This window comes from Oryza sativa, chromosome 9 (assembly GCF_034140825.1).
Source record: "Oryza sativa Japonica Group chromosome 9, ASM3414082v1".
NCBI lineage: Eukaryota > Viridiplantae > Streptophyta > Magnoliopsida > Poales > Poaceae > Oryza > Oryza sativa.
The window spans coordinates 26,345,918-26,372,934 of NC_089043.1; the positions used below are offsets into that span (position 1 = coordinate 26,345,918).

At 42.1% G+C, this 27,017-nt stretch overlaps 5 protein-coding genes and 1 long non-coding RNA gene across 7 annotated transcripts; 3 read left to right on the forward strand and 3 right to left on the reverse strand.

Moving 5' to 3' along the window:
• The first annotated feature begins 1,217 nt into the window (after window positions 1-1,217).
• On the forward strand, window positions 1,218-4,047 carry LOC107276893 (NAC domain-containing protein 54-like). The gene is made up of 3 exons (XM_015757216.3): window positions 1,218-1,716; window positions 1,893-2,176; window positions 3,248-4,047. The coding sequence occupies exons 1-3, from the start codon at window positions 1,230-1,232 to the stop codon at window positions 3,575-3,577; spliced, it is 1,101 nt and encodes a 366-aa protein (XP_015612702.2). The 5' UTR covers window positions 1,218-1,229; the 3' UTR covers window positions 3,578-4,047.
• LOC136351773 (uncharacterized) lies at window positions 3,700-10,057 on the reverse strand. The gene is made up of 7 exons (XR_010734929.1): window positions 9,891-10,057; window positions 9,592-9,755; window positions 8,099-8,185; window positions 7,288-7,375; window positions 6,964-7,200; window positions 4,995-5,123; window positions 3,700-4,146 (listed from the first exon to the last, which is right to left on the reverse strand). It is a non-coding gene; the product is annotated as an uncharacterized lncRNA (long non-coding RNA).
• On the forward strand, window positions 6,042-8,747 carry LOC4347798 (NAC domain-containing protein 86). Of its 2 annotated transcripts, none has more exons than XM_015757218.3 (3): window positions 6,042-6,312; window positions 6,416-6,693; window positions 8,247-8,747. In XM_015757218.3, exons 1-3 carry the CDS (start codon window positions 6,156-6,158, stop codon window positions 8,460-8,462), a joined length of 651 nt encoding a protein of 216 aa, XP_015612704.1. In that variant the 5' UTR covers window positions 6,042-6,155; the 3' UTR covers window positions 8,463-8,747. The 2 variants fall into 2 exon arrangements, with proteins under 2 accessions (XP_015612704.1, XP_015612703.1); XM_015757217.3 differs by having other exon boundaries at window positions 6,044-6,312; window positions 8,241-8,747.
• A 542-nt stretch (window positions 10,058-10,599) lies between the features above and the next one.
• On the reverse strand, window positions 10,600-11,191 carry LOC4347799 (histone H4). The gene has a single exon (XM_015757219.3). It carries the CDS (start codon window positions 11,107-11,109, stop codon window positions 10,798-10,800), a length of 312 nt encoding a protein of 103 aa, XP_015612705.1. The 5' UTR covers window positions 11,110-11,191; the 3' UTR covers window positions 10,600-10,797.
• A 4,650-nt stretch (window positions 11,192-15,841) lies between these two features.
• LOC4347800 (UTP--glucose-1-phosphate uridylyltransferase) lies at window positions 15,842-20,893 on the forward strand. Its single transcript, XM_015756425.3, has 21 exons — window positions 15,842-15,997; window positions 16,116-16,163; window positions 16,247-16,338; window positions 16,466-16,556; window positions 17,571-17,631; window positions 17,721-17,798; window positions 17,890-17,940; window positions 18,029-18,102; window positions 18,217-18,289; window positions 18,673-18,730; window positions 18,834-18,880; window positions 18,956-19,021; window positions 19,238-19,270; window positions 19,356-19,408; window positions 19,483-19,558; window positions 19,640-19,696; window positions 19,785-19,868; window positions 19,948-20,046; window positions 20,171-20,275; window positions 20,486-20,554; window positions 20,662-20,893. Exons 1-21 carry the CDS (start codon window positions 15,930-15,932, stop codon window positions 20,686-20,688), a joined length of 1,410 nt encoding a protein of 469 aa, XP_015611911.1. The 5' UTR covers window positions 15,842-15,929; the 3' UTR covers window positions 20,689-20,893.
• On the reverse strand, window positions 20,737-24,606 carry LOC4347801 (nudix hydrolase 23, chloroplastic). The gene is made up of 7 exons (XM_015756426.3): window positions 24,290-24,606; window positions 23,505-23,636; window positions 23,177-23,253; window positions 22,580-22,715; window positions 22,353-22,493; window positions 22,186-22,244; window positions 20,737-21,860 (listed from the first exon to the last, which is right to left on the reverse strand). The coding sequence occupies exons 1-7, from the start codon at window positions 24,494-24,496 to the stop codon at window positions 21,800-21,802; spliced, it is 813 nt and encodes a 270-aa protein (XP_015611912.1). The 5' UTR covers window positions 24,497-24,606; the 3' UTR covers window positions 20,737-21,799.
• Between the last annotated feature and the right edge of the window lie 2,411 nt (window positions 24,607-27,017).

The following is a 27,017-nucleotide window of genomic DNA, read 5'->3' on the forward strand; positions in this document are numbered from 1 at the left end:
TATCCTGGCTAACTTTGTACTTGCATATTAAGTCAACATTCCCATAAAAAGACATATTTAAAACTTTTGATTATTTAAGCTAGCCAGATATATGAAAAATCATATGTTTAGATTTTCAGTTTTTTTTCAAAAAATACTACCATATAGAAATTAATAGTCAAACTTAGATCAGAAGAATTTTATTTTATTGACACTCAAAAGTTTTCTTATTGATAATTGGTATGATTCATCTTCAACTCTCCAAAAGAAAAAAAAATGAATTGCTCAATCCTTATCAAATTCATCACTACTTACCTTTTACATTTTCTGCACACAATCATAGTTGTATATCTCTGCTATTATAAATAGTGAAGGTGTTTTTACCGATACTTTGGTACGTCATCTGTATATGAGTCGGTTTTTAAGTTCGTTTGCTTTTGGAAATACATATCCGTATTTGAGTCGGGTTTTAAGTTTGTTTGCTTTTGAAAATACAAAAGGAGTCATATAAGAAATCTCTTTAAAAAAGACTCGCATGCTAACTTGATATGATTTTCTAGAAAAATATATAGCTAAGTGTATTCTCACGGTGAATTTCAGTGAACAACAATAAGATTAAAATAGCCTTCACCCGTTGCAACGCACGGGCATTTTTCTAGTATATAAAAAATAAATGTGTTTCAGTTAATACTAGAGCATAAATCATATCCAAATTTGAAAATCAACATATATGCATGTGTTATGCTTCGTATATTGGGCAATGAAACACTCCAATGTCCTATTTTAAGCGTCAAACCATCCACAGTTTCTACAACATACGTACAAAAAATGTGACACTAATATTTAATCGGTATAAAATCTTCAAGCTATATGTACATCTATATCAAGATACAAAATAATGGTGATCATAAATGATATCTAAATTTTGATATCCATGGGATATATGCGTTACACTTTATAGATATCTCGTACAACCTCCATATATCCGCAAAAACCGCGCAAGCATAGCACATTGGTAGAAGTGCTTTTAACTCTTAGAGATAGAGCCATTGATAGCTCATAAACCCAAGATAAGATCTAGATTACATAGTATCTATACATAGCCAGGGAGGCCAGTATATTTAACCCCCATTGGTTCACTATAGTCGATCAGAGGTAGTCGTAGACACATATTTTGATCAAACAAGGGGTTGGAGAGAGAGAGAAGCTAGCTAGAGTAGTAGTAGACTAGTAGTGAGTGAGAGAGAGAGATGGAAAAGGTTCAAGCTTCTTGTGAGGGTGATCAGGGAATCTGCAAAAGAGGAGCCAAAGGTGGCCATCCGATCGACCAAAATCTTGTGGGAGGGATGACTATGTCGACCGGTGTCCCTACTACTGTGCCTCCTACCCCAGCATTAGCTGCCTTGAAAAACCTACTTATAAGGGTGGTGGCAGCAGCAGCTGGGAAAGGCCTCAGCAGCAGCGCAGAAGAAGCAAGGTGTCTTTGGGCAAAGCTGCCGGCGCCGGAGGAGGAGGAGGAGGCCGGCCAGCAGCCGGAGAGGCCGCCGTCGTCATATCGGCGGCCACCGACATCGACGTTGATGGCGCCGGTGGGGCTCCCTCCGGGGTTCCGGTTCCACCCGACGGACGAGGAGTTGGTGAACTACTACCTCAAGAGGAAGATCCACGGTCTCAAGATCGAGCTCGACATCATCCCTGAAGTCGACCTCTACAAGTGCGAGCCATGGGAGCTCGCTGGTAAGTGATCATGCATGCCTGCATATATATATATATATATATATATATATATATATATATATATATATAATCAATCCTGATGATGAACAATTGAACACATGCTGATTAATATGATCGATGACATGAGATGTCGATGATGATGATGATGATGATGATATGGATGGAATTATTTGCAGAGAAATCGTTCTTGCCGAGTAGGGATCCGGAGTGGTATTTCTTCGGGCCTCGGGATCGGAAGTATCCGAACGGGTTCAGGACGAACAGGGCGACGAGGGCGGGGTACTGGAAGTCGACGGGGAAAGACCGGCGGGTGGTGCACCAGCACGGGGGGCGCGCCATCGGGATGAAGAAGACGCTGGTCTACTACCGCGGCCGCGCGCCGCAGGGCGTCCGCACCGACTGGGTCATGCACGAGTACCGCCTCGACGACAAGGACTGCGAGGACACCATGCCCATCAAGGTATATATCTATCTATCTATCTATATTCTATCATCTTAGTTTTTAGCTACTACATGTGTATATAGATCGATCTACCATGTAAATATATTTGCTAAATTGACTTATATCTCTTTGATGACTATTTCACTCATCATGATCAATGATCAGTCACGGTCATGATCATACTGTGATATAGGGCAACGATCCTAGCTAGACAGCTACTACTAGATTAATTGCTTGGAAAACTGCTAATTGGTCAGCTATAATAAGCTAGGTTGGGTATAGTAGCTAGGGCTTTGAGAATTTGATCCCTTTCTTTCGCCCTTGACAAAGAAAATTTCTGGGAGGGAGTAAAATTTAACTTTTTTGCATCTGTTCTGCAGTAGAAGTACTAACTTCCAAGTGATGTAATAGTGTATTACTACTACTAGTTATGTGACATGTATCCCTTTGCTTTATGATCTACTCCAAATGCATGAGACAAATCTGTAGTCTAGCTTACTGGCCTGTGAAAAACACAAAGCCAGGCCAGGTCTAAGGAGCACTAGTAATGCTGCGTTCTTTGGTGAGTTACAACTAATCCTCCCTTTAATACTGAGATGAGCAGACACTGATCTGAATAGGGCAGTGCATTGATCATGAGACATTAAAGCGCAGAGACAAAGCAAAGCCAAGAGCTTCTTCTCGATCTCCAGCCTCTTCCCTCTCAAGGCCATGCATGTCGGTGTCGCCTGCTTTCCACTTTATTCCACGCTGAATCCATCATCATACTCGCATCCTCCCCTTCCTACCCGGCTGGCCGTCTTCTTTAATTCTCTCTTATTAACTTATCTCTCTTTCCTAACTAATAGAACACCATTATGACACTAGTGTGTTAAAGAATTAACCTTATGCTTGATTTGCTCAAACCAAATGGACCAATTGATTGCCAAAAGATTGCACATGAATCTACATCATAATTTCTCAGAAAGCTAGATATATAGGTACAGATATAATCATGCATCAGTGTGGCGGTGTGCTTAAATTAACTTTCGGAAAGACTGAGAATTCATATGTTAATGGAGCTTAATATAATTTGTTGCTCATGATCAGGACACTTACGCGTTATGCCGGGTCTTCAAGAAGAACGCGATCTGCACCGAGGTGGAGGAGCTGCAGGGGCAGTGCAGCATGGCGCTGCTGGAGGGCGCCTGCCAGCAGCTGCTCGCCAGCGGCGGCGGCGGCAGCCAGGAGCAGTACGAGACGCCGTCGCCGCCGGACGTCCCCGTCGGATCAACCTTCGGTGGGGCCGACGCCGACGCCGAGGACGACCCCGACAAGGACGACTCCTGGATGCAGTTCATCTCCGACGACGCCTGGTGCTCCAGCACCGCCGACGGCGGCGCCGAGGAGAGCACCTCCTGCGTGGCCCTCGCCGGCTGATGAGAAGCCAGGGCAAGCTTCTGCTCATGTGCTGGATCATCATGCTCTCCTGATAATTATTTTTTCGTTCTTTTTTTTTGTGCTGCTGGCTTATTATTAATAAGTATATGGAGTCTTGAAGGTGTAAGATTAAGCAAAAAAATAAGCTATCCTTTTGGTTTTCAACACACAGCGTATTGCTGGAGTTGGAGGACTGATGCCTGAAGGTTGTTGGAGTCCTTCCTGGAGTTTAGTTCATAAGGAGGATTATAGTTATGATCATATATATAGGAACAGCCAGCATTTTGATGTCTCTCTTTCTTTTATTTCTAAATTTGTGCGTTTTCTTCTTGAGCTTCAAGTGCAATATCTTGCTTCTTAAGTGGAGCCTTTTTCTTCTTCTTCTTCCTTTTTTGTGAGAAAAGAGTGAAGCTATGCCATTGCATAGTTGTTTTGTGCCTATATACATCAATGAAAACTGAACAAAAGTATACCTGTTGTACCAGATGCCAGCTTAATCTGCATTGATCCACTCCAACTCTAGCGTCTGTCCTGGATATGATTGTCTTAGTATATGCATATATAAGACACTGAAAATAAAGGCATCTTCGTTAGTTGTATCTCAAGGGAGAGTTTCCTCACGAGATCCATGCATATATAACTAGTTGATAGATAGATAGATAGATATATTCAGACCAAATACAATATGGCTGCCTTTCGTTCAAAAAAATACAATATGGCTGCATAATGCATATTCATCATGCAATAGGTTGGTCATGGAGATACAAGTGGCAGTGCACAGCTTTAGTGAAAAGTCAAAGTGGAGAATTAATAGCCAAAATCATTCTGATTTTGCAAAATTCTCAGAAGAAAAACTGGTTCATATTTCCAAATTTCATCAAATGTGTATCTGAAAAAGAAATCAAATTGTTATTTCAAACATTTCTGCAAATGCTGAAACAAGATTGATATTTAATAATATTGTATGCAGAGAACTATATAAAAGGTAGGTGTGGCCCAAATAAATTAGTTTACATTACATAGTAATGCAAACAATGACACCAACCAAGAAGCGTAAATTATTATATTCACAAAGGTTTTGAAGGAAAACTAGTTCCACAAGCAAGATCAGAAGCCACCACTTGCAGTTGGCACTTAGCAGTAGCCCTGGAATGTCAATCAGAAGTTCACATTTCAGAATCCATCCTAAGTCAATAAATATAAGCTCAAAGCAGCTTTGTGCCCTTCTGAACTTGGAAGTCTAGGGCTGCATTTTTCACAAAATTACTGGAAGTGCTGCAACAGCATTTCCTTTCATCACATGGTGAAGAACGCTTTTATGTATATTTCAGCAAAAGAAATGCAATGTTGCATCCTCTTTACTAGAGTCAGATCTCACTAGTACCAGACAAGTTAAAACTAAAGTTCAGCATTTTACCTTATTGATGTCTTCATTGTGAATCTTACTGCAAGCGTGTTGCTTCTGAATTCTTCAGACCGCCCAGCAGGTCAATCGTACGTACTTAGCAGAGCCTTTGAACCATCACCGTTTCCATGGGAATATCAACTACAAAGTAATTTGCAAATCTACATTTAGCAACAAAATCTGCTTTAGACCACATGCATCTGAAGGAGATGCCTGTCTTTCCCTGTAGAATTAGATAAGACTACTTGCAGGCTCTTTACAAGTCTCATTATCATTTTAGTGCTGGAGAAGTTTTGGAAAGAAAAAGAGGAAGTTAGGGTTCAAGAGCATAGTTATCCCCTAATGTGGCTGCAGTGCACACAACATACTTCTTGTATTGAGATTGTGATCTTTTGATCGTGTACTTCATCTAACAAAGGGAGGATTTAGACCATTGCTTCCGATATCAGAAGTACCTTTCAACAGAATATAGTGAAGCTTATGCATCTGGAAACATATATGAAATACTAAAGATGTAGATGATTCATAATTCTCAATTGATCTTTTATCAGAATCCAAAGTTGAAAGCTTTGTCTGATCTAGATGACTAAATAGCTAGCAATGCAAGATCATTGACACTAGAAGGCCTCGTGAATGCATGATGAACCTTTTTTCTTTTTATCTTCCTAACTTTCTATTTTACAATGCCAATCCCAAGCCACAGAGACATGTGGCCATAGCTCCCCAGCACGGCCTTTAACCCTCTTCTTCTCTATGACACTTCAAAGGGATTAAGCTTGTGAGACACAAAAACAAGTTCAGTGTGCAAAAGAATGCAATCTAACAGAAGGCCCAAGCTGGCCGTCGATCGAAGCCGTGACAACTTTCTCATTAATACAGCCTCACACAATCTACCAGCATTGAGGATCATAAAAGCGTGTTATCCAGAAGAAAAAAACATAACAAAAGCCCATTTCGTTTAAAAGAGAAGAAAAAGAAGATCCTGCGGTGCTGTAAGACGTTCCAGAGCTTGTGTGAGAATCTTTAAAAGAGAAACACAGCTACTTGTAGGGCAGGCTTTGAATCATTTCACGGAGGAGCTAAAGAGCACAGTCGCCGGAAGCGGAAGGGAAAGACAAAGGATAAAGACAAAGAGAAAGATCAGCAAGAAAGGAGGAGGCGAACTGGGAGGCCATGGCGCCGGTTGGTCTCCCTCCAGGCTTTAGATTTCATCCAACTGATGAGGAGCTTGTGAACTACTACCTCAAGAGGAAGGTCCATGGCCTCAGCATCGACCTCGACATAATCCCAGAAGTAGACCTCTACAAATGTGAGCCCTGGGAATTGGAAGGTAATCCGAAAACTTAATTGCTCATCCATGTTCTCACTTCTCATCATCACTCCTGAATCCTGATTCGGCTCGAGATGTTTTATTTGTCTTCTTGTTTTGAAAGAGAAATCCTTCCTGCCTAGTAAAGACTCCGAGTGGTACTTCTTTGGGCCAAGGGATAGAAAGTATCCCAATGGATGCCGCACAAACCGTGCAACCAGAGCAGGATACTGGAAATCGACGGGGAAAGATCGGCGGATCAACTACCAGAACAGGTCAATTGGTATGAAGAAGACACTAGTCTACTACAAAGGTCGAGCTCCTCAGGGGATTAGAACCAGTTGGGTGATGCATGAGTACCGCATCGAGGAAAGCGAATGCGAGAACGCCATGGGGATTCAGGTTATTCATCCATCCTCCTCACCAGCTGTTAGTCTCAGTTAAATCATTTTGAGTTGTATCTGCTATACTTGGTTAGCTGAGGCTGCATTTCAGAGTATCAAGCATAGCCAATCTTCTCAGTTAGCAGGATTTGTATGTATTTATGTTATGCAATAGTGATCATATTTCATAATATGCAATATTTGAGATATGTGCCTGCTAAAACAAAATTGGCAATAGAAACATACAGAAGAAACAACTAGGGCATATTTGCTAGTTCAGGGAACCTACGTTCTTTATGCATGGAGTGCATGAAAAGTTAGGGCTCTTCTCTCTTCTTTTCCCCCATATCCATCAGTGATAGCCATAAAGTATTCCTTGCTTCCATGGACCATAGCTACTTTACAAAGTACATTAGAAGGTTTTCTCAGTTCTCTAATGGGTCACACATGGTTCACTTTTCTAGGTGCTCTTGATAAGACAAATTTAACATCCAATTCTTGGTTCATGTCGCGATGATGTGAAATCCTACAACATGATTGTACAGGGGTTAGGTGCGTCATCGTTTCATGATGCAGAGTATAAAAATCTAGGTCAGTTGCATGTTGATGCTACCTTAAAGCTTAGACATCCTTCAGTGTGGCCCTGTGTAGTGTCGGTGGCTTTACACTTTATTCTCCCCGTCAACCTCCAACTTTACTCACTAGTGAAAACCATAACTGAACATGAGGACTGATCCCATGTTTATTGTAAATTAGATCAAAGTGCACATAGTGATACATATTGTATGTCCACTCTTAAATTTACATTAGTCGTGTTCGAAGACTCTGCATTAGTTGAACTGTTGACATTTATATTAAGTAAACATAGAGTTCAACCAAAACCATTGGTGACTGAAACATAGTCCGATTTCAAACAAGTGGAATCTTGAAATAGCAATTCAGCAACTACCTTAATAAAAACTGCTCAAAAGTTATGGGGTTGTTCAGATTGATGCTATTTTCAACCATACCATTTTTTGGTAAAGTTACCAAAAAAAATGTCTACGTTTAGTTTGTTGCTAAATTTGGTAAATACATAAGAAAATTTTGGCAATATTGTCATCTTGCCATTGCCAAAATTTGGTAAGGTTTATTTTGGTTACAATCTAAACAAGCCCTATGATTGATGGTCTAAGAGAAATCAATAGCAGCATAAATTCAAGTTGCAATTTTTATACTGTTCCCTGCCGAACTTGAAGTTGAATCCTCAAGAATTTTACTCTAAATTTGTTTAGTACTGATAATGAACATTCAATCCAAATTGAAAATATGCACATGTAAATTAGCAAACAACAAGCGTAGAATGTAGAAGCATATAATCCATTAACTTTGTAAGATTACAGCTGTATATTATCAGTAAACAGAAAATTAAAGAAGCACCTTACTTCGGTTCACTAGTGCGCTGAAATAATTTTTCATCCACATTGTTGAACTTGAAATCTCCCCATGATTCCAATGTAGAAAAGTCCAACCTGTGCAAAAGGAAATAAAGTAATTTAGATCATTTATTCATTTTCATCATTTTAGTTACAGGACTCCTATGCGCTATGTCGGATTTTCAAGAAGAATGTGGTGTTGGGTGAATTTGACAAGAAAGGGGAGTGCAGTTCATCACAGGCTAAAGGAAATGAAGAAGTTACAGATTTCGGGGATGCTGGACAATCCTCGGGAGCAAATGAGAATGATAAAGACAATTCATGGATGCAATTCATAGCAGAGGATCTATGGTGCACCAACAAACTAAAGTGAACTAGAAAACTGAGAGAAAACAGCTTGTTAACTTCATCTAACCAGATATTTCGGTATTAGTTATACTGCGTGTATCTTCTGTATATGTTTGATAAGGACACTTCTCACTTTGCATAGGAGGACCACTTTAAGTTTGGATGCTGGTTCTTAAATTAGGTTTATACTTTTGTTCCTTTAGTACTGTATAATATATCTAAAATTGTGCTACTTTGTACTTCAATCTTCAATTAACATGTACCTATCATCTAATGAAATGATACAAAAGGAGAAATCCAATTTTATATATCCACCATGTATTCTATGGATATATGTGCAATGTGACCAATATGGATTAAGCAATCACCATATATCACTAATAAAAGAAAGTTAAGGATGGTTCAGTTTTGAAAAATCAATTGATTTTGATATTCCGGCTAACAAAATTTTACGGTATTATTAATGGCAAATTCCATCAATGTAATAATGTTTATGTTTCAAGGTTCTTAAGTTGCACAAATTAGTATAAGAATGTGGCAACCATGCTCACATCTAACAGCTGCTAGGACCTATTCAGCCTAAGCCTGATACAATTTCCATGTAGTTTTCTAGTTTTTTTTTTTTTGACGCGATACAGTTTTCTAGTTGCAGGCTGTAAGTATCTGTTTGGGCGATCTTTTATTCTCAGAGTTTAATTTAGATCACCTTTTACCCAAAAATCTTTTCACTTTGGACTAACTAATATTGCGACTACCCCAACTCTATTCTCGAGCCAGAGACTGCAATAAGTATGGGTAACTAAACCCAGATATATAAGCCTAACCTTTCGGACTCCAGCCCAGTACTACAGTGTTTTAATCATATATGTTTGAAGATGCCCACTTAGCATTTCTGATGTTTTTTTTTTCGCGAATGCAGCATTTCTGATGTTGCATTCAACCAAAGAAAATCAGCTGCTTCAAGTTTTTATCCCAACTAATTTAAAGTTGCAGTAATTTCCTCAAAATTAGTGTGTGCTTTCAGGGATTAGAGTCCAATCAGTAGAGCATACATCAATTCCAGTCACGAATTAAAGGGTAATCATATCAAGCTTTAGAAAAAGACCCAAATCTAGCGTGAGAAAGTCACAAAGCAAGGCAAAGCAGATCAATACCGGAGGGACCAGCCGCACGAATTCCGGCCCAAGGGTGAGGACTCGGACTCGAGCAGCCCAAGGATTGCAGCTCGTCGCGGCCACGCCCAATGCCTCCTCCTCCTCCAGGCGCCGCAGCACGATCACACGCTTCTCTCCCGTAGTCTCATCCCAGAGGCGAATACCTGAGGCAACCACGAATGTTCATCAGAAGCGGTGCATTTGGTGGATGCGCAGCGGCGGCGGCAATGGGGGAAGAAGCCCATGCCTCCCAGGTGCTCGACGAAATGGCGAGGTGGGGATAGGTTTCGGGCGCGTACCTGTGCGAGCGGGCTGCGCCACCGGCGCCGGCCGGACGATGAGCGGGATCGTCGCCGACGCGGCTGCTCTCCCTTCCCTCCGCTCCCATGGCGAGAGATCCGTGCTTTCGACTTGTCTCCTTCCCCTTCATCTGCGCTCTGTGGCGACGAGTCGGTGGGTTGGAATTTGGAAACCGACTCGCTGACCCGCGGTCTCTTCCTCTTCCCCTTTGAATAATTTTGAAAATAATGGGTCCTCTTTCGAAATTAAATTTTAAACCACCTTCAAATAATCTGAAACTGAGTTTAGGTGTTCCAAAATTCAAACTCCAAAACCCAAGCGGGAAATCATAAATTTAGCGCTCGGGATGGTTCCAAATTTCCGATCGCGCGCACTGAATTTGGACCCCGCGTCAACCACATTGCAAGATACCTCATCACCTCAGGAGATTCCTACATGAATATGGGCATTTCCGCGGTTCCGCCCCCCAAATCGCAGCGGGAAATCACAAATTCAGTGCTCGCGATGGCCGATGGTTCGAATCAGGTAGCCAATACTGAAAATCGGACCGTGAAAATCCAAATAGGGAGCAAATCAGAAACTGCTCGTGCTCTTGAAATTTCAAAATCGCTCAAAACAAATTGGGCAATACAGGTCAACCAGTGTCACCAACTAGAACAATGCAGGTTGCAAAACGTTCACATAGCACGGCAAGAGATTGCAACTGAATTTAGAGGGTAAATCACTGCAGATTTCCTATTCCATTCGAACGAACGAACCAGTAGTTCATACATCCCTAATTAATGAAGGAACAGGAGACGAGATGAAACAACAGCTACAGGAGAAGAGGCTAGGCTACTACGACGAACTGAAGAACATGGCACTAATCGAATCCCTATCCAATCGCGTGGCCTCGCATCGCCTCGCCTAGCCGCCGAATCCGTAGAGGGTGCGGCCCTGGCGCTTGAGCGCGTAGACGACGTCCATGGCGGTGACGGTCTTGCGGCGGGCGTGCTCCGTGTAGGTGACGGCGTCGCGGATGACGTTCTCGAGGAAGATCTTGAGCACGCCGCGGGTCTCCTCGTAGATCAGCCCGGAGATGCGCTTCACGCCGCCCCTCCTCGCCAGCCTCCGGATCGCCGGCTTCGTGATCCCCTGGATGTTGTCGCGCAGCACCTTCCTGTGCCTCTTCGCGCCGCCCTTCCCGAGCCCCTTGCCGCCCTTGCCTCTCCCAGACATCGCCGCCGCCGCCGCTCGCCGCCGGTCGCGAGGAAGAAACTTTGACTTGGTGAGGAGTGGTTGGCGGCGGTGGTGATGAGGTGGGGAGGAGGAGGCGTGTGGGGGCGGGGCTTTATAGAGGCGTGGGTTTAGGGGAAGCGATGGGGGGCACGATCCGCGTGCTGCTGGTTTTCCGCCGTTGGATGGGAGATGGACGGCGGGGAGTGGGGGAGGTGGGGGTTGCGCGGATCGGTGACGTGGCGTGGTGGTGAGCGGGAGGTGTGTTTCTTTTGTGAGGATGTGGCGGGGGTGCGGGAATTCGAGCGGGGAGTGGGCTCGTGTTGGGTGGATGGCAGGTGGGCCCCGGGTTTTTGGGTGGCGGGTCTGCGCGCGGTCTAGAAATTTCGGATGGGTTCTATCTATGACAAGTGGGCCCATAGTTGGGTGCCATGAGGTTAGTAAAATACGTTTCTGTAGTTTGAAGGCGTAAAAGGCTTTGAGCCAAAATTATTTGTGAGATGAATTAAGCTGGCCATGTTAGGTACTCCTATTTAACTATGTAAGTCAACCAAATTAAATTTCTGAAGACTTGCAAAAGCTTCACAATGCATTTGTGACTGTAAACAATCGTGTTCTCTTCTCTGACAAAAGGTTACAGGTAATAAGACACGTATAAAATTGTAAAAGGACGGCACGAAAGAATAATTTGCATATGCCAAATGAGCGTAGCTCTACTCATCATGTTTCTTTTCCTGAAACCATCCCACCCGACATCTACGCTAGGGGCCTGTTCACTTTCATGCCCGACATCTACACTATGTCAAAATTTTAGTATGATTTCTTATATAGTTGTCAAAAATTAGCTACAAAATAAATGTAGCAACTTTTTTGGCAACTTTACCAAAATTTGATAAGGTTTAAAATAGCATCAAAATGAACAGGCCCTAGGTGTATCATTGTCACTCCTACTTATAATCGGTGTTTTAAATAACGAGATAAGATATTTAGTAGTTGACCTTCCCAAACAACTATAGCGGGTTAAATGAAGTTATAGCGGCTAAATTATACATGGGAGCAAATGGTTAGGACCCTTCTCAAACGACTATAGTCGGAGATAGCGGTAATTATATTTTTGTATGGTATTTCATGTATGGAAAATGCAGGGATTAAATAGCACAAATTATAAAGTACGTTGATTTTTTAAAAAATAAAAATTATAAATGCGAGGCTAGTCCAGTTGGTACGTGCTGATGCACTAAGATACAGACTTTGCATATGTAGTTTAAATATTCTAACTTGATTAAGATATGGATTTTAACTTGGTTTTCGTTAGCATGACTTTCGAAATGCTAACGTTGTATTCCGTGTAAAAACTTTCTACATATAAATTGCTTTAAAATATCAAATGAACATATTTTTAAGTTAAAAAAAATAAAACTTAACTAACCCTGTGCTAATGGTTTTCTCGTTTGTGTGGCATCACTTAATATCTATTTTCATCAGATTTAAACAGGGTTAACCAAGCATGACGAACCGATGAGGTCAACAAAATATAATGTTTAAGAGCCTGGGAAGCATATCTACGATAACCCATAAGAAAAAAAAAACGTGACCTTATTCCTAGGCAAAGGATGGTTCACATCAGGTGGTCTAGTGCAAACCGCTTCCTTTTACAAGGAATAGAATGTTGGAGAATTAGGCTATGTTTGAAATGATGTGATAATAACTTGTGATTAACTGAATTTTAATTATTACAAAATTAAAAAAAAATGGATTAATCTGATATTTTAGAATAATTTTCATATAGAAAATTTTTGCACGAAACACACCGTTTAGCAGTTTAAAATACGTGCCATGAAAAACTAAAACTTTTATCTCGAACAGGGCCTTAATGCACATGCTTCCTATGGAGTACTCCCTTCGTCCCACACAGGGACGGACTTAGGCCTCAGGCCACGTGGCCCAGGAAAGAAACATTATCAGGCCCAACAAATTCTCAAACTTGGGCCAAAATGCCATGTGCTAGCCCGGGTCTCGTGAGAAATCTGGATATGTCCCTGGTCCAAAAAAACGAATCTTGATAAGTTTCTGTCTAGATTTGTTTTACTATGATATATCACACTCAGTTATAGGTTTGTTTTCTGTGAGACGGAGGGAGTAAGTTCTAAATGTGGTATCTTTTTTTTAAAAAAAAAACAAAACCATGTATGTATTTAATAGAAAGCTATTATAACTCCGATGTAGACTTCACAGTGTTTGATTTGTTTGTACCCTTAAATAATTATCATATAATCATTCATCTATTTGAAACGGTAATTATACCCTTGAACTTGATTAAAAGTTCATGTAGCACCCAAAACTTTAAAAACATCCATCCAACCTCCCAAATTTTATTCCATTCATATTCATATAATCCACTATGGTGGTTTTGCAAAGTGTTTTTTTTTCTAAATTACATATATATTTTTTAGGAGTTTAACTACATGATATACACATTGGTATCCCATTTTGCAAAGTAGTCCTTTTTGTCTAAATTGCATATCCATTTTTCCTACCTCCATCCCATATTATAGCTACTTATATCATTTAGATTTTGTCAGATGATATAGCTACTTTTCTATCCAAACCAATCACAAGCCTCCCTCATTTTAATATCACCATGTTACTTAATTTCTTCAAAATAGCATTCATAAGTCACTATAAAAATGAGACAAAGGGAGTACATCAGTTCTGTTAACATGCATACAAACATGTGTATAAGTGAATCAAACATCGCCCTCACGCCAATTTCACTACAAAATTCCTACGACACTCTTTGGCATGCAACGTGTAGCCTTCAAAGAAATATCCATCGGTATCACTCGACATCGTCCATTGTTTTTTCTATCCAAAGAGAATTTATTCGAAGTGTTGGTAAGATAGCTACCTACTTCATTCAACCATCATGGATCCAACATAAAAGGTGACCAAGATAATATCACTTTTTTTGAAACCTAAGATAATATGACTCTCCATTGCACAAAAGAAATGCACGATTAATTCCTTCCAATTTTGAACATGACACTTGTGCTCAGCTGTACTGGTGTATCAACAAACTCACATGTAATGATCATGGTAGCATCACAGAAAAGGAGACTCCGATCTTTCGGCCATGCATCGGTAATTTGTCACATCCTGGTCAAAAATAGTCAATCCACACGGCCACACGTTGCTCTTGCCTCTGTGTTTGTGTATAAGCATGCTAAAGATTGCATTTCCCAGTCTTGTCAACATTGACAAAAGAATGGCATTTGTGACAAGAAATGCCAATATTGATACTTAAAAGGAAATGAAAAGGACACCCACAACAATTTTTTTCTTTGAAATGAACCGCACGAGACAGTGCGAGATTTCGTATCAAAGAATATAGCAAAGATGAACTGCACCAATATGGGTTCCATGAGTTTGCCGGTCATGTTTAGCAATGACATGGGCCACATGGCCCATCTCTCACCCGGAACAAGAACAAATTCAACCAAGTATCACAGGAGAGAAGGGCAGCAATCTTGTTCTTGTCATCAGCTGGGATCAAGGAAGAAGAGGGCATTGTGCTCAAATGCTTGGAATATTGGGAATGGAATTGCCACGATAATGTCTATAGGTGAGTACACTTGTCTGAATAATCTTTCACTTTAGTTGATTGTTTGCATCAATCAGACATGATTCTCCACATGAGATTGTGAACAATAATCAACGCCTAAACTCCGCCAACTTCTTGGTTCATCTTGTGCTGTCAGATTAGTATTTTTTCCTCTTGCGACTAAACATAGCTTTCAGATCAGATGCACCGACAGACTGATAACATGTGCTTTGTGCAACCATTATGCAATAATTTAAGTGCAAATTGACAGCTGAGCAAGCGAGGCGAGGATGCCATGTCTGAACTTCAAAGCAGCTCAACCGGGGTACAGTACTTGCTTGCAATGCAAACCTGAAAAGCATCGTAAAATCGAAATTAATTCTTAATGGCGAAAGATCAGTAGCAACAAACACAATGAAAATACAGAAACTTCTCAAAAATTAAGCGATCAGTTATGCAGGGATCACCGAACCGAGGAGCAAGCAGGAAGATGCTTCGGAGAAACAAACCACTGCATCTTCAGAGTTCAGAGAACAAGAGATGACCAGCTCTGTTGCCTCCTGATCGAACTGTGTGGTTTCGTTGAATTCGGGGAGACCGATTTGAGAGTGGCGTGCTGTCCTTCTCTCTGAAATACCTTAACGAACTTTTTAATTCTCATGAGATGTCGTAAGACATTGACAGTATTTCCAAATTAACGCCTAATGTTTCAATTCCAGGACCCAGATTCAGATCACAAATCCAACCACAATACACCAATCTGAATTCGACTTTACTTGCTTTTTCTTCAAAAACAACCAGCTTATAATCATGATTAGAAACAGAAAGAGAGTTAATTACACAGACGGCCACACGAGGCACGCAGCCCAATGACACGCTGTCAGCAACAGACTTGCAACAGCTTGCGCCGTTCCGTCCGTCTGCGATCACGACGCCGACGGTGCCGGCGCCCGCAGCCAAAAGTTAGACGGCGACGGTAACGGCCGTCACCGTCCCCCGCCCGCCACGTGTCCGGGATCCACCCTAACGCCGTCACGGCCGCGGCACATCCCGGAACATTCCGTCACGGCGTGTGGGCGACGGGACGGAATCCCGCGGCGCCCTATAAGAAACCCGCGCTTGCATTTTCCTCGCACACACACAACGCTCGCACTCCTCTCCTCTCATCTGACATATCTCCTCCCGTCCTTTCGAAGCCTCTCGAATCGCATCGCCGAGCCGGATGGCGGTCACCGCCGACGTGAAGCTCGAGGGCCTCCGCGCCGCCACCGACAAGCTCGACCAGATCAGGTGCGAGTTCATCCCACTCCACTTCCACTGGATCTACCCGCGCGATCGTTTCGTCCCCATTTTTTTTGTGCTGATTTTTTCTGTGTGTGTGTTTTTTTTGCTGTTGTTTTTGTTGCAGCGAGAACGAGAAGTCCGGGTTCATCAGCCTCGTTTCGCGCTACCTCAGGTGAGATCCCGTAGTGTTTGCTTCGATTGATTTGCTGCTTCCGCGGTGGGTTTTGATGGTGATGGTGGTGGTGGTTTTTGCAGCGGCGAGGCGGAGCAGATCGAGTGGAGTAAGATCCAGACCCCGACCGACGAGGTGGTGGTTCCCTACGACACGCTCTCGGCTGCTCCCGAAGGTACTAGCGTCTCGTTGTGAATTGGGTGATCTGAGATGCTCGTGTGGTGGTTTTTTCCGAACCGATCCGAGGTTCAGTGACTGTGTGTGAACACTGGATCATGTGGTGATGTGTGGATGTGGTGCAGATCTCAACGAGACGAAGAAGCTGCTCGACAAACTCGTCGTGCTCAAGCTCAATGGAGGCCTCGGGACGACCATGGGCTGCACTGGTCCCAAGTGAGCACAATTCCATCCCATCCTGTTTAGAACTTCCAGTTGGATTGATTAGATCGTATATGGCCGTCATGCTATTCATAGCCAGTATAAACTAAGTCTTACAAAGCAAACTAGATTTTCTCCTGCTTGTGGCGTTTACAATGATACTATAGTATGGTTGCCTGCTTTGAGTGATGTTGATATTGTACTTTGTTAATTTGGTAACTATAAGGCTTGCTCACGCATATGCACCAATTTGCCAAAACCATTTCAAAGTTGTTCAGTGTGTTTGATCAGATCGTGGGAAAGTGTGAATTATGTGTTGGTTTTAATGCCACTTGCCCCTTTTTAAATTCTACATGTTATTATATTATATGTATGCTCTTCTGTCTATGTCTCTTAGTGGAGTTCTCAATGTTAACGATATGGAAGGACTCAATATTGTAAAATTCTTGTTGTTGCTTTCAAGAGCTCTTGCTTTTCTGTGTTGCAGCTCCAAAAAATAGTGTATAGAGTCCTCTGCGTTTAATGTACAGGCACTAATAATGGAGCAAATTTATATTTGCTAGGCATGCTCATTCTCATTGCAACATGCCAACATCCTCAATATGTTGATACAAACATGCAATTCAGTGAAATTGTTTCTCTGATCAGTCTGTTATGTCTTATGGTTCTCTCTTTTCTTTGTTTTAGATCCACAATTACCATCGTAGTTCAGGGCACCATATAGCTTACAAGGATATGCATTATCTGCTTGCTGTGTGGACTGATCTATTGAGTCATCTATGGCATATTAATTTTTAAAGGAGCTGATAGCAACAAGCATTAAGGCTATTGATGATGTCATTGCTGTGTGATTTTGTTTGCCCCAGTTTGCTGTTACTGAACTTCTGTGAGCTTGCACCCTGTTGCACATGAATCTAGTACATATGTTGCAACTTACCGCATTGGGATGATTTGAATCTTATATTTTCTGCTCTACTTTGAGTTTTTTACTGTTTGCAAGCGGTTAACATATCTCACTGTGCCCCTCAGGTCTGTCATTGAAGTCCGCAATGGCTTTACGTTTCTAGACCTTATTGTGATTCAAATTGAGGTACACTTATTTTAACTGACGAGTTTTTGTTGACAAATGGAAATCATATGTTATATAACACATGCCTTACAAGTTTTACCTCTGTGCAGTCCCTGAACAAGAAGTATGGATGCAATGTCCCTTTGCTTCTAATGAACTCATTCAACACTCATGATGACACACAGAAGGTTGTTATTTCTCTTCAATTTTTTTTAGATGTACTAGGATTTTAGTATTTGGGCCAACTTGCATGCTAACGGCTTTTTATTTTTTCTGAAGATTGTTGAGAAGTACTCCAACTCCAACATTGAAATTCACACTTTCAACCAGGTATAGAGCTGCTTCTGTGCTATGTTTCTGATTTGTCGCATTTTTGCACCATGGTGATTGTTAATTAACATAATCGTGTTTCATGCAGAGCCAATATCCTCGCATTGTTACTGAAGACTTCTTGCCACTTCCAAGCAAGGGGAAGACTGGCAAGGATGGCTGGTTAGTATTCTCAGATTATTCCAAAATGGCTTTGGTTTATACATTTGACTATAACCACTTATAGTAGCAGATCAAACCTCCCTAAATCTGAATAACCAGTTTTTGAATGTGCAGGTATCCCCCAGGCCATGGTGATGTGTTCCCCTCCTTGAATAACAGTGGAAAACTTGATACCTTGTTGGCACAGGTTAGCTAAAGTGCTTTGACCTTTCATGTTGGCATTGTTGTTAGCATCACTACTTGATTCAAATTGGTTGTAAACATGCGCACATAGTCATGCACCACACTCCAAAGATACAGACACTGAGCTGTGTGATGTGTGCTTATGCTTATTCATCACACGGACAGCTTCTTTGCCATTTCACGTTTGGTGAAACTGCATTAATCTTGTTGCTTGAGAAAATTAGAGGAATAAAAACATGTTTTCCAAAGAAATAGTAACCAAACTATGACATCACCTTTTGGGGCTAACAATCATAAAAAATGAATGCAATACTATGACTAAAAATATGTGAGTTCTTTATTGCATATTGATACTCGTGTGCTTACCTATTTTCCCATTCTTCTCAGGGCAAGGAGTATGTCTTTGTCGCGAACTCGGACAACTTGGGTGCTATTGTTGACATCAGTATCCTAATATGAAGACCAAAATCACATGTTTTTTCCCATGTTTTTATCACTTATTAATGCACTTCATCTTCCATCAGAGTTTGAATCCTTAACCATCACAGAGATCTTAAACCACCTGATCCATAACCAGAACGAGTACTGTATGGAGGTATGCAGCAATAGTTACTATACTATTGTTATTGAATATGCACAACATGAAAATTAACTCCTGTATTTATTCCAGGTTACTCCTAAAACATTGGCTGATGTTAAAGGTGGTACCCTCATCTCTTACGAAGGGAGAGTTCAGGTACTTGTTTGTTCTCAACTTGGTGTCATAATTTAATTGTCTGCTAAGAATTGTATCCAGAAATTACTATGTAACTAGCAAAATGCAATGTTAAAATTGAAACAAACCACTCTATTATCTTGTTCCTATTATTTTCAGTTAGTGTCTGTTCCTGTTAATTCCAGTCATATATATCACTAAGCTTTGAATGGTATCATGTATTTTTTTTGTGTGCAGCTGTTGGAGATTGCTCAAGTCCCTGATGAGCATGTATGTACCCTCCACTATATCGTTTTATTTGGATTAATGAGCGGCAAGTGCTGATGATTATTTTTCTTGTCTTCTTTTTTCCCAGGTGAATGAATTCAAGTCAATTGAGAAGTTCAAGATCTTCAATACCAACAACCTGTAAGGAAGTTATGCTGTCTGTCTATCTGTCTTTGATTAGGAATTTCTCGCTTGCTAACAGCTTCTGGTAACAGGTGGGTGAACTTGAAGGCCATCAAGAGGCTGGTAGAAGCTGAAGCACTTAAGATGGAAATCATTCCTAACCCTAAGGTATGCCATCTATGGTTCTGCGTGTATCTGCCCCGTTCTATTCTGTCCATTGGCATTTACCAAAGCAGTTGGTATTCACAGGAAGTTGATGGTGTGAAAGTTCTGCAACTCGAAACTGCAGCTGGAGCAGCCATTCGGGTATTTAACTCTTCTAGAAACATGATGGGTTGCTGCTCCATTTTTGTATCATTTAAATGCTGTGCTCTAACACCTTTGCTTTATCTAGTTCTTTGAAAAAGCAATTGGCATTAATGTTCCCCGCTCGAGATTTCTGCCAGTCAAGGCTACATCTGATTTGTTGCTTGTACAGGTATATCTAAATTCCTCACCATGCTTTTGTTGATTTGATGTCATGATTCAGCTGTGCTAAGCTCATTTTCGTCCTCCAGTCTGATTTGTACACCTTGGTCGATGGCTTTGTCATCCGCAACCCAGCCAGAACAAACCCATCAAACCCTTCGATTGAGCTTGGACCTGAGTTCAAGAAGGTAAATCAGTTTGTATTCGAAACTTTTAAGGCAGCATTAACTAGAAAAGAAAAGCAAATCAGGAAAGCAGTGACTAGTGAAAGCTGAGTTGTGATCATAACTTTCCTGTTCTGGATGACTATAGGTTGCCAATTTCCTGGCCCGGTTTAAGTCAATCCCCAGCATTGTCGAGCTTGACACCTTGAAGGTCTCTGGTGATGTCTGGTTCGGCTCTGGAGTTACACTCAAGGTAAACCTACTCTAGTGATTTGATGACACTTCTTGAGATACTGTGACGCTAATAAAAAGATGCTGCACCACATTGTTGTTTGATCATTTTAATCTCTCTTATCTGGAAAGCATGTTTGGTCTCTATTTGCTCAAACCTATTGGAGAGTTGATACCTCTGTTGTTGACAAGTGCCTTCGTGATGCTAACTCATCGCCATTGCCATCTACAGGGTAAGGTGACCATCACCGCCAAGTCAGGGAAGTTGGAGATCCCAGATGGAGCCGTGCTTGAGAACAAGGTAACATACCCATACCTCTTAAATAAACCTGACTTTCGCAACTGCTTAGCTCCCCTTTGTGAATTGTGATGCTCGACCTGACAAAGTGTCCATTGGATAACTTTCAGGACATCAACGGTCCGGAGGATCTTTGAGGCTGCTCACGGAAACCTTCCAGATATATTTAGCTGAGCGTTTTGTAATTGTCGTGTGCATTCGGCAGCCAGGGCTCGATGATCCCATTACAGAATAATTGTAATCATCTTGGCACATCCGTACTTCTGTTTTTTGGTGTGCCAAGGGCGTTGTATTTCATTTACTTAAATGATCTCGTAATACCATAGTTTTGCATGCACTGTAGCTGGGAGCTCGTAGTTTACTGGTAATTCTATTCAGAGTTTACTACTGATTGCCACTTCGTCAGCTTGGCAGTCGATGTGCGACGAGTCGCACATTACGACACGGCCTATTGCGCGGTTGAGCTGAAATTCGCAATCGCAATCTAACCATACTAGTCAGTCTGCCAGCGACCATGGTTTCCTTGTCGCCTGAGCAGGCTGGCAGCTGCTCGTGCTTTCCTCTGCCTGATGCTACATGCCTAGTCCATCCGTAGTTCTGTGTGATTCAGAAGGATATGAGATTGCATAATTCTACATAAATATCTTGATACTTTGTGAATGATACTTCCGTGAGATTCAGAAGGGCACAGAACGCATAATGATTCAGAAGGGCACAGAACGCACAATTCTGCATCAGTTTGATGATTTGATATTTCATTTCATTCTTGGGCACCCACGGAATGGAAATATGGAGTGAAACCGAGAGACGCTCAGAACGAACGGTCATCTGAGCGGTCGAGCAGCAGGCAGAATGGCAAGAGAGTATAGTAACATGTTGCAGGAAATACTCGCTTTGCAACTGGAATAAACCATCCACATCGCGCAGGATCACTCAATCCAAGCTGTGAAATTCCCAGCATATGCCACGTTACAACCTCTGGTCCTTCCACAAAAATTGAAAAAGAAAAAAAAAGCAACATCTCTAGAAGGCTAAAATAAACACTTCAAGAAACCGAACATTTACAATTCCAGCGCCTAGAATCTATTCCAGTGTGGCGAGATGCCATGCAAGGCTTGAACAGAGATTCGACACTCAGACAACAGTTCCAAATCCATGACCGATGCGATCGCTGTGTTGATTATGACTGCTGTATATCCCGAAATTAATCTCATCATGCAACATGATTAGTCACCAGACTTCTCAAGTTCACACAGCCAAGTGGTTGTCAATATCAAAACTGCGAAGATCTGAAGCACCAGTTCCTATCCTGAAACATAGTAACACAAGTTGGATTTTAGGTACAATCGAGATGCCATGAGATTGCTTCCGTTGTAGAACTCCAAGCATGCAAGATAATCCATTTTCTGCTAATTACTAACACACACACACACACAAAAAAAAAACAGAAATGATCTGATAGCAGTTCATAACATAATGGCCAGTTGGCTACGAGACTACAACTAAATTATTGCATGCTTGAAGAGATGGCAGGTAAATCAACTAAAGCAAGATTCTGAGTTTAGCAAACTTGCAAGTTGCAATAGCCATCAGGATTGTCAGACATGGTAATGACAAGTGGGTAGTGGTCGTACCTTTTGTTTATAGTGCAGTAGTGGAATTTGATATTTCCGGACTTGACATCTTCAAGATACTGCAACAACCAAAATTCATCTCATGAGCTTGTGGTGCCAAAATCAGAAGAAGACAAAAAAAAATGAAGAATGAACAGAAAGATTTGAGTATGGGAAGGCGGGTTTACCATCCTCAAGGTGACAATGATCGAAGAAAATGCTAGAGAATCAAATGGTATGTCATCCAAGGCAAAAAGTGCACATTCTAGCGATTCAGGTCCAGGTGAGAAGTTGGGGGTCTTCAATCTTGCTCGGAAAATAATGTAACTCTACTGCATGTCATCATAACAAACAAGATCAACTTAGTAGAGTATTGAGCTATCATGGAGACTCTGACAATGCTAATTTCACTCACTTGGCCAATCAGTGGAATATCCAACTGAGCAAAAGGTGAAAGTATCTCTACATCTGCACAAGCTTCCTCCAATGTTTCCCGGGAGGCTCCTTCCGCTGCAGACTCTCCAACCTCCAAATAACCAGCAGGAAGAGTCCTGTTGATGCAACCTTGATTAGGATTATGGACCAAACAACAAGCACCAAAATTGACTGGGAATGACTGCCTATGCTTTACAAATGACTGGGAAGAGACAAAAGCAATCTCAACATTGTTGCATTAGAAAAATAGGAAAAAGGAACACCGTTTTACATACTAGAATCATATCAGTCACCAGTCGATGTGCTAAACATAAAAAAGAAGTGTATTTAAACTGGATTGGCAAGAGTGAAACAAAAACTAACACTATAATGTAAAGAACTGTACAGTTTTAAACTGAATTGGATACAGCGTGCATGTACTAAATTGATTTTGATTATTATATTCATACTCAAAATAAAGCTTGTACAGTAAAATTGGAGCATGGTAAGACTGCTAGTTCTCTAGTATAGTAGTATCACAACACCAGTAAAGTAGAACCGTTTAAGAAAATGCATGGAGTTGATAAAAGTAGCTTACCAAAGGCCATAAGCTGGTTCGATCTTTCTTCTGCAAAGGAGTACTTTGTTATCATGTTCCACAAGACAGCCAACAACCTATCAATATGACATAGGTTAATGGCAAAATGGAAGACGAAAGCCAAGTCATACTATTAAACATATATACGCCTTCAACAAAGATATATGTGTGTAGTAAAAAAAACAGAGCAGATATGCACAGAAGAACTCCGAAGGAGCTGGAACTCTATTTGAATCAAGCAAGTTACAGTGGCTAAATTCTCAAGTCTAAATGCATATGCATCTTCGAAGATGGTCTTTGGTCCTAAATTTCGTTCTACAGTTCGTACCATTTTGGGGTTCTCATAGTGAACTCTTCCACAAGAAGAGCAGACAGCCCTCATCTTTTCATCTCCATCTGGAATAGCCAGTTTCGTCGGGCTTCCACAAGATGGGCAAAAGCGTATCTTTGACTTGGGCACCTGTAGAAGGGAAACTTAGGTGAGATCAAATGTGTATGTAACAACATGACAACTTAACACTTAAATCAGTACAATAACTGGAAATCGATACAACGATGCCATCCAGTGTTACATTTATTATGATAAAACACTAGCTGAATAACCAAGCAAAGAGCCAGGCTAAGCACAAAAGGCCAATTTCCAACACCAATAGTGCAGAAGGCACAGTGCCAACATCGTTTTGACCTTATACACAGCTAATTAGAGCTGGCACAGGAATAGGATTTCCGAGTGGATTGGTTAGCTGATCAATTGCACTCTTTGTTGCTTCCCACTACTGTGCACCCGTACCGTAAAATGTTCAATCTAAATAAAGTCATCAGTATTCCTGGTTGCTTTATAAAAAGAATTGCACAAGGTAGATGCATGATTCAATCAGAGAACACTGCAATTCTACAAATTGTTTGCAGAGGATGCGATTATAGAGGCTCAGTAAGCGCTCCTCGCTAGGCAATTGGTAAAGGTAATTAGGTCACTGGATTAGAGTCAACGCCCTAGGTGACCACGCACAGCAGCAAAATTCTGGGTGCGGCACCCGCCCAAGCAATCCCAATCTCACTCCCTCAGCCCGATGACTGCAGCGCGGACACGAGATAGAGCGCGCGGGGGCTCACCACGGGGGGAGGCGGCGAGGGGGCGGGGGAGCTGGCGTTGGAGGAGGAGGCCGACGACATGCGTGGCGGGCGGAGCCTACTGGCCGCGGAGGCGGCGCGGGGGAGCGGCGGCGGGTGGCGGAGGAGGAGGCGGTGGAGGCGCGGGGAGAGGCGGGCGGCGTGGTGGTGGCGGTGGAGGAGGAGGTGGTGGGATCTGACGAGGAGCATGGCGATGGTGGATTTTAGTAGTAGGCGAGAGGAGGGGAGGGTTGGTGGGCGGAGCGGAGGAGAGGAGGAGAGATGGAATGGCGAGGACGGCGTCCGTCCGGGCCCGGGTCAGGTCGGCGAGGTGGGGGCCCCGGGGGGTGAGGTAGGTCGGTCGGTCGACACGCATCGCGTCGCCGCCAATGGGGTCGACACGGAGAAAACTATGGTCGGCCTGACGTGGCAGGTTTATCAATGGTTTTTTTTAAGAGCAAGTTTAAAAGGACAGTCTACTACTGGCTCCAAATCATCTATAACCAATATTATAGCCAATTCATATAATAGTTGCTTACTATACTATTAATACTTGGTCCCACCTGTCATACACACATTATGTCTTGGAGTCCATACTGCAGCTGGCTACAGATATGTAGCCCGCTGCTTTTCTCTCTTTTTTTTATCTCTTTAAAATATGTTTATAGCTGGCTCATAGCCTGCTATTGTACTTACACTAAGAAAGGACTTCTTTAGTTCCCAAAACAAAATCAATGACACAGTTTACGTGTAAATTGCGAGACAAATCTTTTAAGCCTAATTGCGCCATGATTTGATAATGTAGTGCTACAGTAAACATTTGCTAATGACGAATTAATTGGGTTTAATAAATTCATCTCGCAGTTTTCTGGCGGAATCTATATTTTTTTGTTATTATACTACGTTTAATACTTGAAATATGTGTCTGTATATCCGATATGATAATCAAACCTAATTTTTTTCCTAACTAAAACAACATGCGATTACCGAAAGAATCTTTGAATCGGGCAGCCGATCTTAAAAAAAAATCGATCGGTCAAATGTTGCAATTGACCACTGGTGAAACATTGAGTTATATATGGTGAAAAAAAATCACGGAAACATTTAACTTGGACTTGTGAAGGGGTAGAAACATTATATCGCGTGCGTGGCTAGGTCAATAACAATCAAAGCGGACAGAAAACGATCAAGAATTAATGGAAGTGTTAAAATGGGAGGGAGGTGAACTTTAGATGCTATTAAAGTGAACTTTTGATGCTATAACCAATTTTGCCTAAATTTTACGGCATAGCTAAAAACCAGAGAGACTAAAGAATTAGAAAACTTACAAATTCAACTATAATATATTAGTAATATAACTACATCTTCACTCATAATTATATTACCACACGTAATAGTAATATATAAATAAAATATAATTACATTGTAACTTAGAAAAATATTATCACATGCAATTGTAATATAAAAAAATAATTACATTGTAACCTAGGAAAAAATGGTATCGCTATGCGTTGCTACTTTTTCTCTCTCCAACTGACGTCATCTCAGATCTAATCTAATCTAAAAGTGGAAAATTAGTAAGTTTTGCTCTCTGATTTCTGTCGACGGAAATTTAGCTGTTCCGCATGTTATAGTCGAGTGTAAAAAACGTACCTAACTAAACGGGTGGCATTAGAAAAAAAAACTAATATAAAAAAATTAGAGGAGGTGACTTCAGGTGCCGGGGCTTTCATCAAACAGGTGGCATTGGCAACGGTGGCCGCGACGTCACCTCCCGGAAGATGGCCAGTGACTTGGCGAGGGCGTCGTGTGCCCTCGCGCGCTCCCGGAGATGGTACAAGGCCTTGTACGCCATTATCAGCACGAGGAAGGCCACGGCGACACACATCACGACCCTGTCGCTGGTGCTGCAGTCGCAGACGAGATGTGGTAGAACGACGAGGAGGACGAAGACGGCGGCGGCCGCCGCCCCCACGCCGGCGACGTGAACCTGAGGACGAATTCAGCGTCGATCATGTCGCGTACCAGCGCGTCCGCGTCGTCTTCCGACATGCCCGACGCCACCAGCGGCAGGTACTTCTCCATGTACGCCCTCTCGAGCTTGCTGTCGTCCAGCAAGCCCAGCGGCGCCGCCGCCTCCAGCAAGGCCAGCAGCGCCGCCGTCGCCGCCGCGCTCGTCACGGCGCCCGACGCCACCATCTCGTTGTGGCGCGCCGCGCACCAGTCTCTCCTCTTGAGGAAGTGGCTTTGCGGGCCTTGCGGCAGCCATCCGACGTGCAAGTACTTCCAGACGTCGTCGTTGCTGCTGGCCGCGTTTTTCGGTGGCGCCGCCGTGTTCATCATGGCCGACCGGTTTGATGCGCTCTTTCTTTTTAGAAAAAGAAGAAAAATCACGGCACGAAACCACCAGCAAGTGCCGGTCTGGCTGGCTGGAATCCTGCATCGTATCCGGATTTTATTTCGTCGTTGTACCGATCCGATTCGGATCTGTATTGTATCTGCATCGTATCTGGATTTTGTTTCTGTATTGTTTTTTGGGTTTTTTTATACATAATTTATATTGTTGATTGATATATACCACCTTTTTGTTATGAGTGATGGTTATTCAAGATGCATGGTGAAATCAATTAATCAATCAAAAGGCGGTCCTCCCGTGCGGACGCACGCATTATGGTCAAAGATAATCCTTAATTTGAACCGATCGGTTCGTTACTTAAGAGGCTAATCAGTA

What these genes read in the sequence shown, in the direction of transcription:
- LOC4347801 (XM_015756426.3), bottom strand. Translation starts at nt 24,496, where the DNA reads ATGCTCCTCGTCAGATCCCACCACCTCCTCCTCCACCGCCACCACCAC. An exon ending in ATATTCCACTGATTGGCCAA is followed by an intron (nt 22,494 to 22,579) that starts GTGAGTGAAATT and finishes GACATGCAGTAG; the next exon opens with AGTTACATTATTTTCCGAGC. An exon ending in TCATTGTCACCTTGAGGATG is followed by an intron (nt 22,245 to 22,352) that starts GTAAACCCGCCT and finishes TGGTTGTTGCAG; the next exon opens with TATCTTGAAGATGTCAAGTC.
- LOC4347800 (XM_015756425.3), top strand. Translation starts at nt 15,930, where the DNA reads ATGGCGGTCACCGCCGACGTGAAGCTCGAGGGCCTCCGCGCCGCCACC. An exon ending in TTGATACCTTGTTGGCACAG is followed by an intron (nt 18,290 to 18,672) that starts GTTAGCTAAAGT and finishes CATTCTTCTCAG; the next exon opens with GGCAAGGAGTATGTCTTTGT. An exon ending in GGGTGCTATTGTTGACATCA is followed by an intron (nt 18,731 to 18,833) that starts GTATCCTAATAT and finishes TAACCATCACAG; the next exon opens with AGATCTTAAACCACCTGATC.
- LOC107276893 (XM_015757216.3), top strand. Translation starts at nt 1,230, where the DNA reads ATGGAAAAGGTTCAAGCTTCTTGTGAGGGTGATCAGGGAATCTGCAAA. An exon ending in CGAGCCATGGGAGCTCGCTG is followed by an intron (nt 1,717 to 1,892) that starts GTAAGTGATCAT and finishes AATTATTTGCAG; the next exon opens with AGAAATCGTTCTTGCCGAGT. An exon ending in AGGACACCATGCCCATCAAG is followed by an intron (nt 2,177 to 3,247) that starts GTATATATCTAT and finishes GCTCATGATCAG; the next exon opens with GACACTTACGCGTTATGCCG.
- LOC4347798 (XM_015757217.3), top strand. Translation starts at nt 6,156, where the DNA reads ATGGCGCCGGTTGGTCTCCCTCCAGGCTTTAGATTTCATCCAACTGAT. An exon ending in TGAGCCCTGGGAATTGGAAG is followed by an intron (nt 6,313 to 6,415) that starts GTAATCCGAAAA and finishes TTGTTTTGAAAG; the next exon opens with AGAAATCCTTCCTGCCTAGT. An exon ending in AGAACGCCATGGGGATTCAG is followed by an intron (nt 6,694 to 8,240) that starts GTTATTCATCCA and finishes TCATCATTTTAG; the next exon opens with TTACAGGACTCCTATGCGCT.
- LOC4347799 (XM_015757219.3), bottom strand. Translation starts at nt 11,109, where the DNA reads ATGTCTGGGAGAGGCAAGGGCGGCAAGGGGCTCGGGAAGGGCGGCGCG.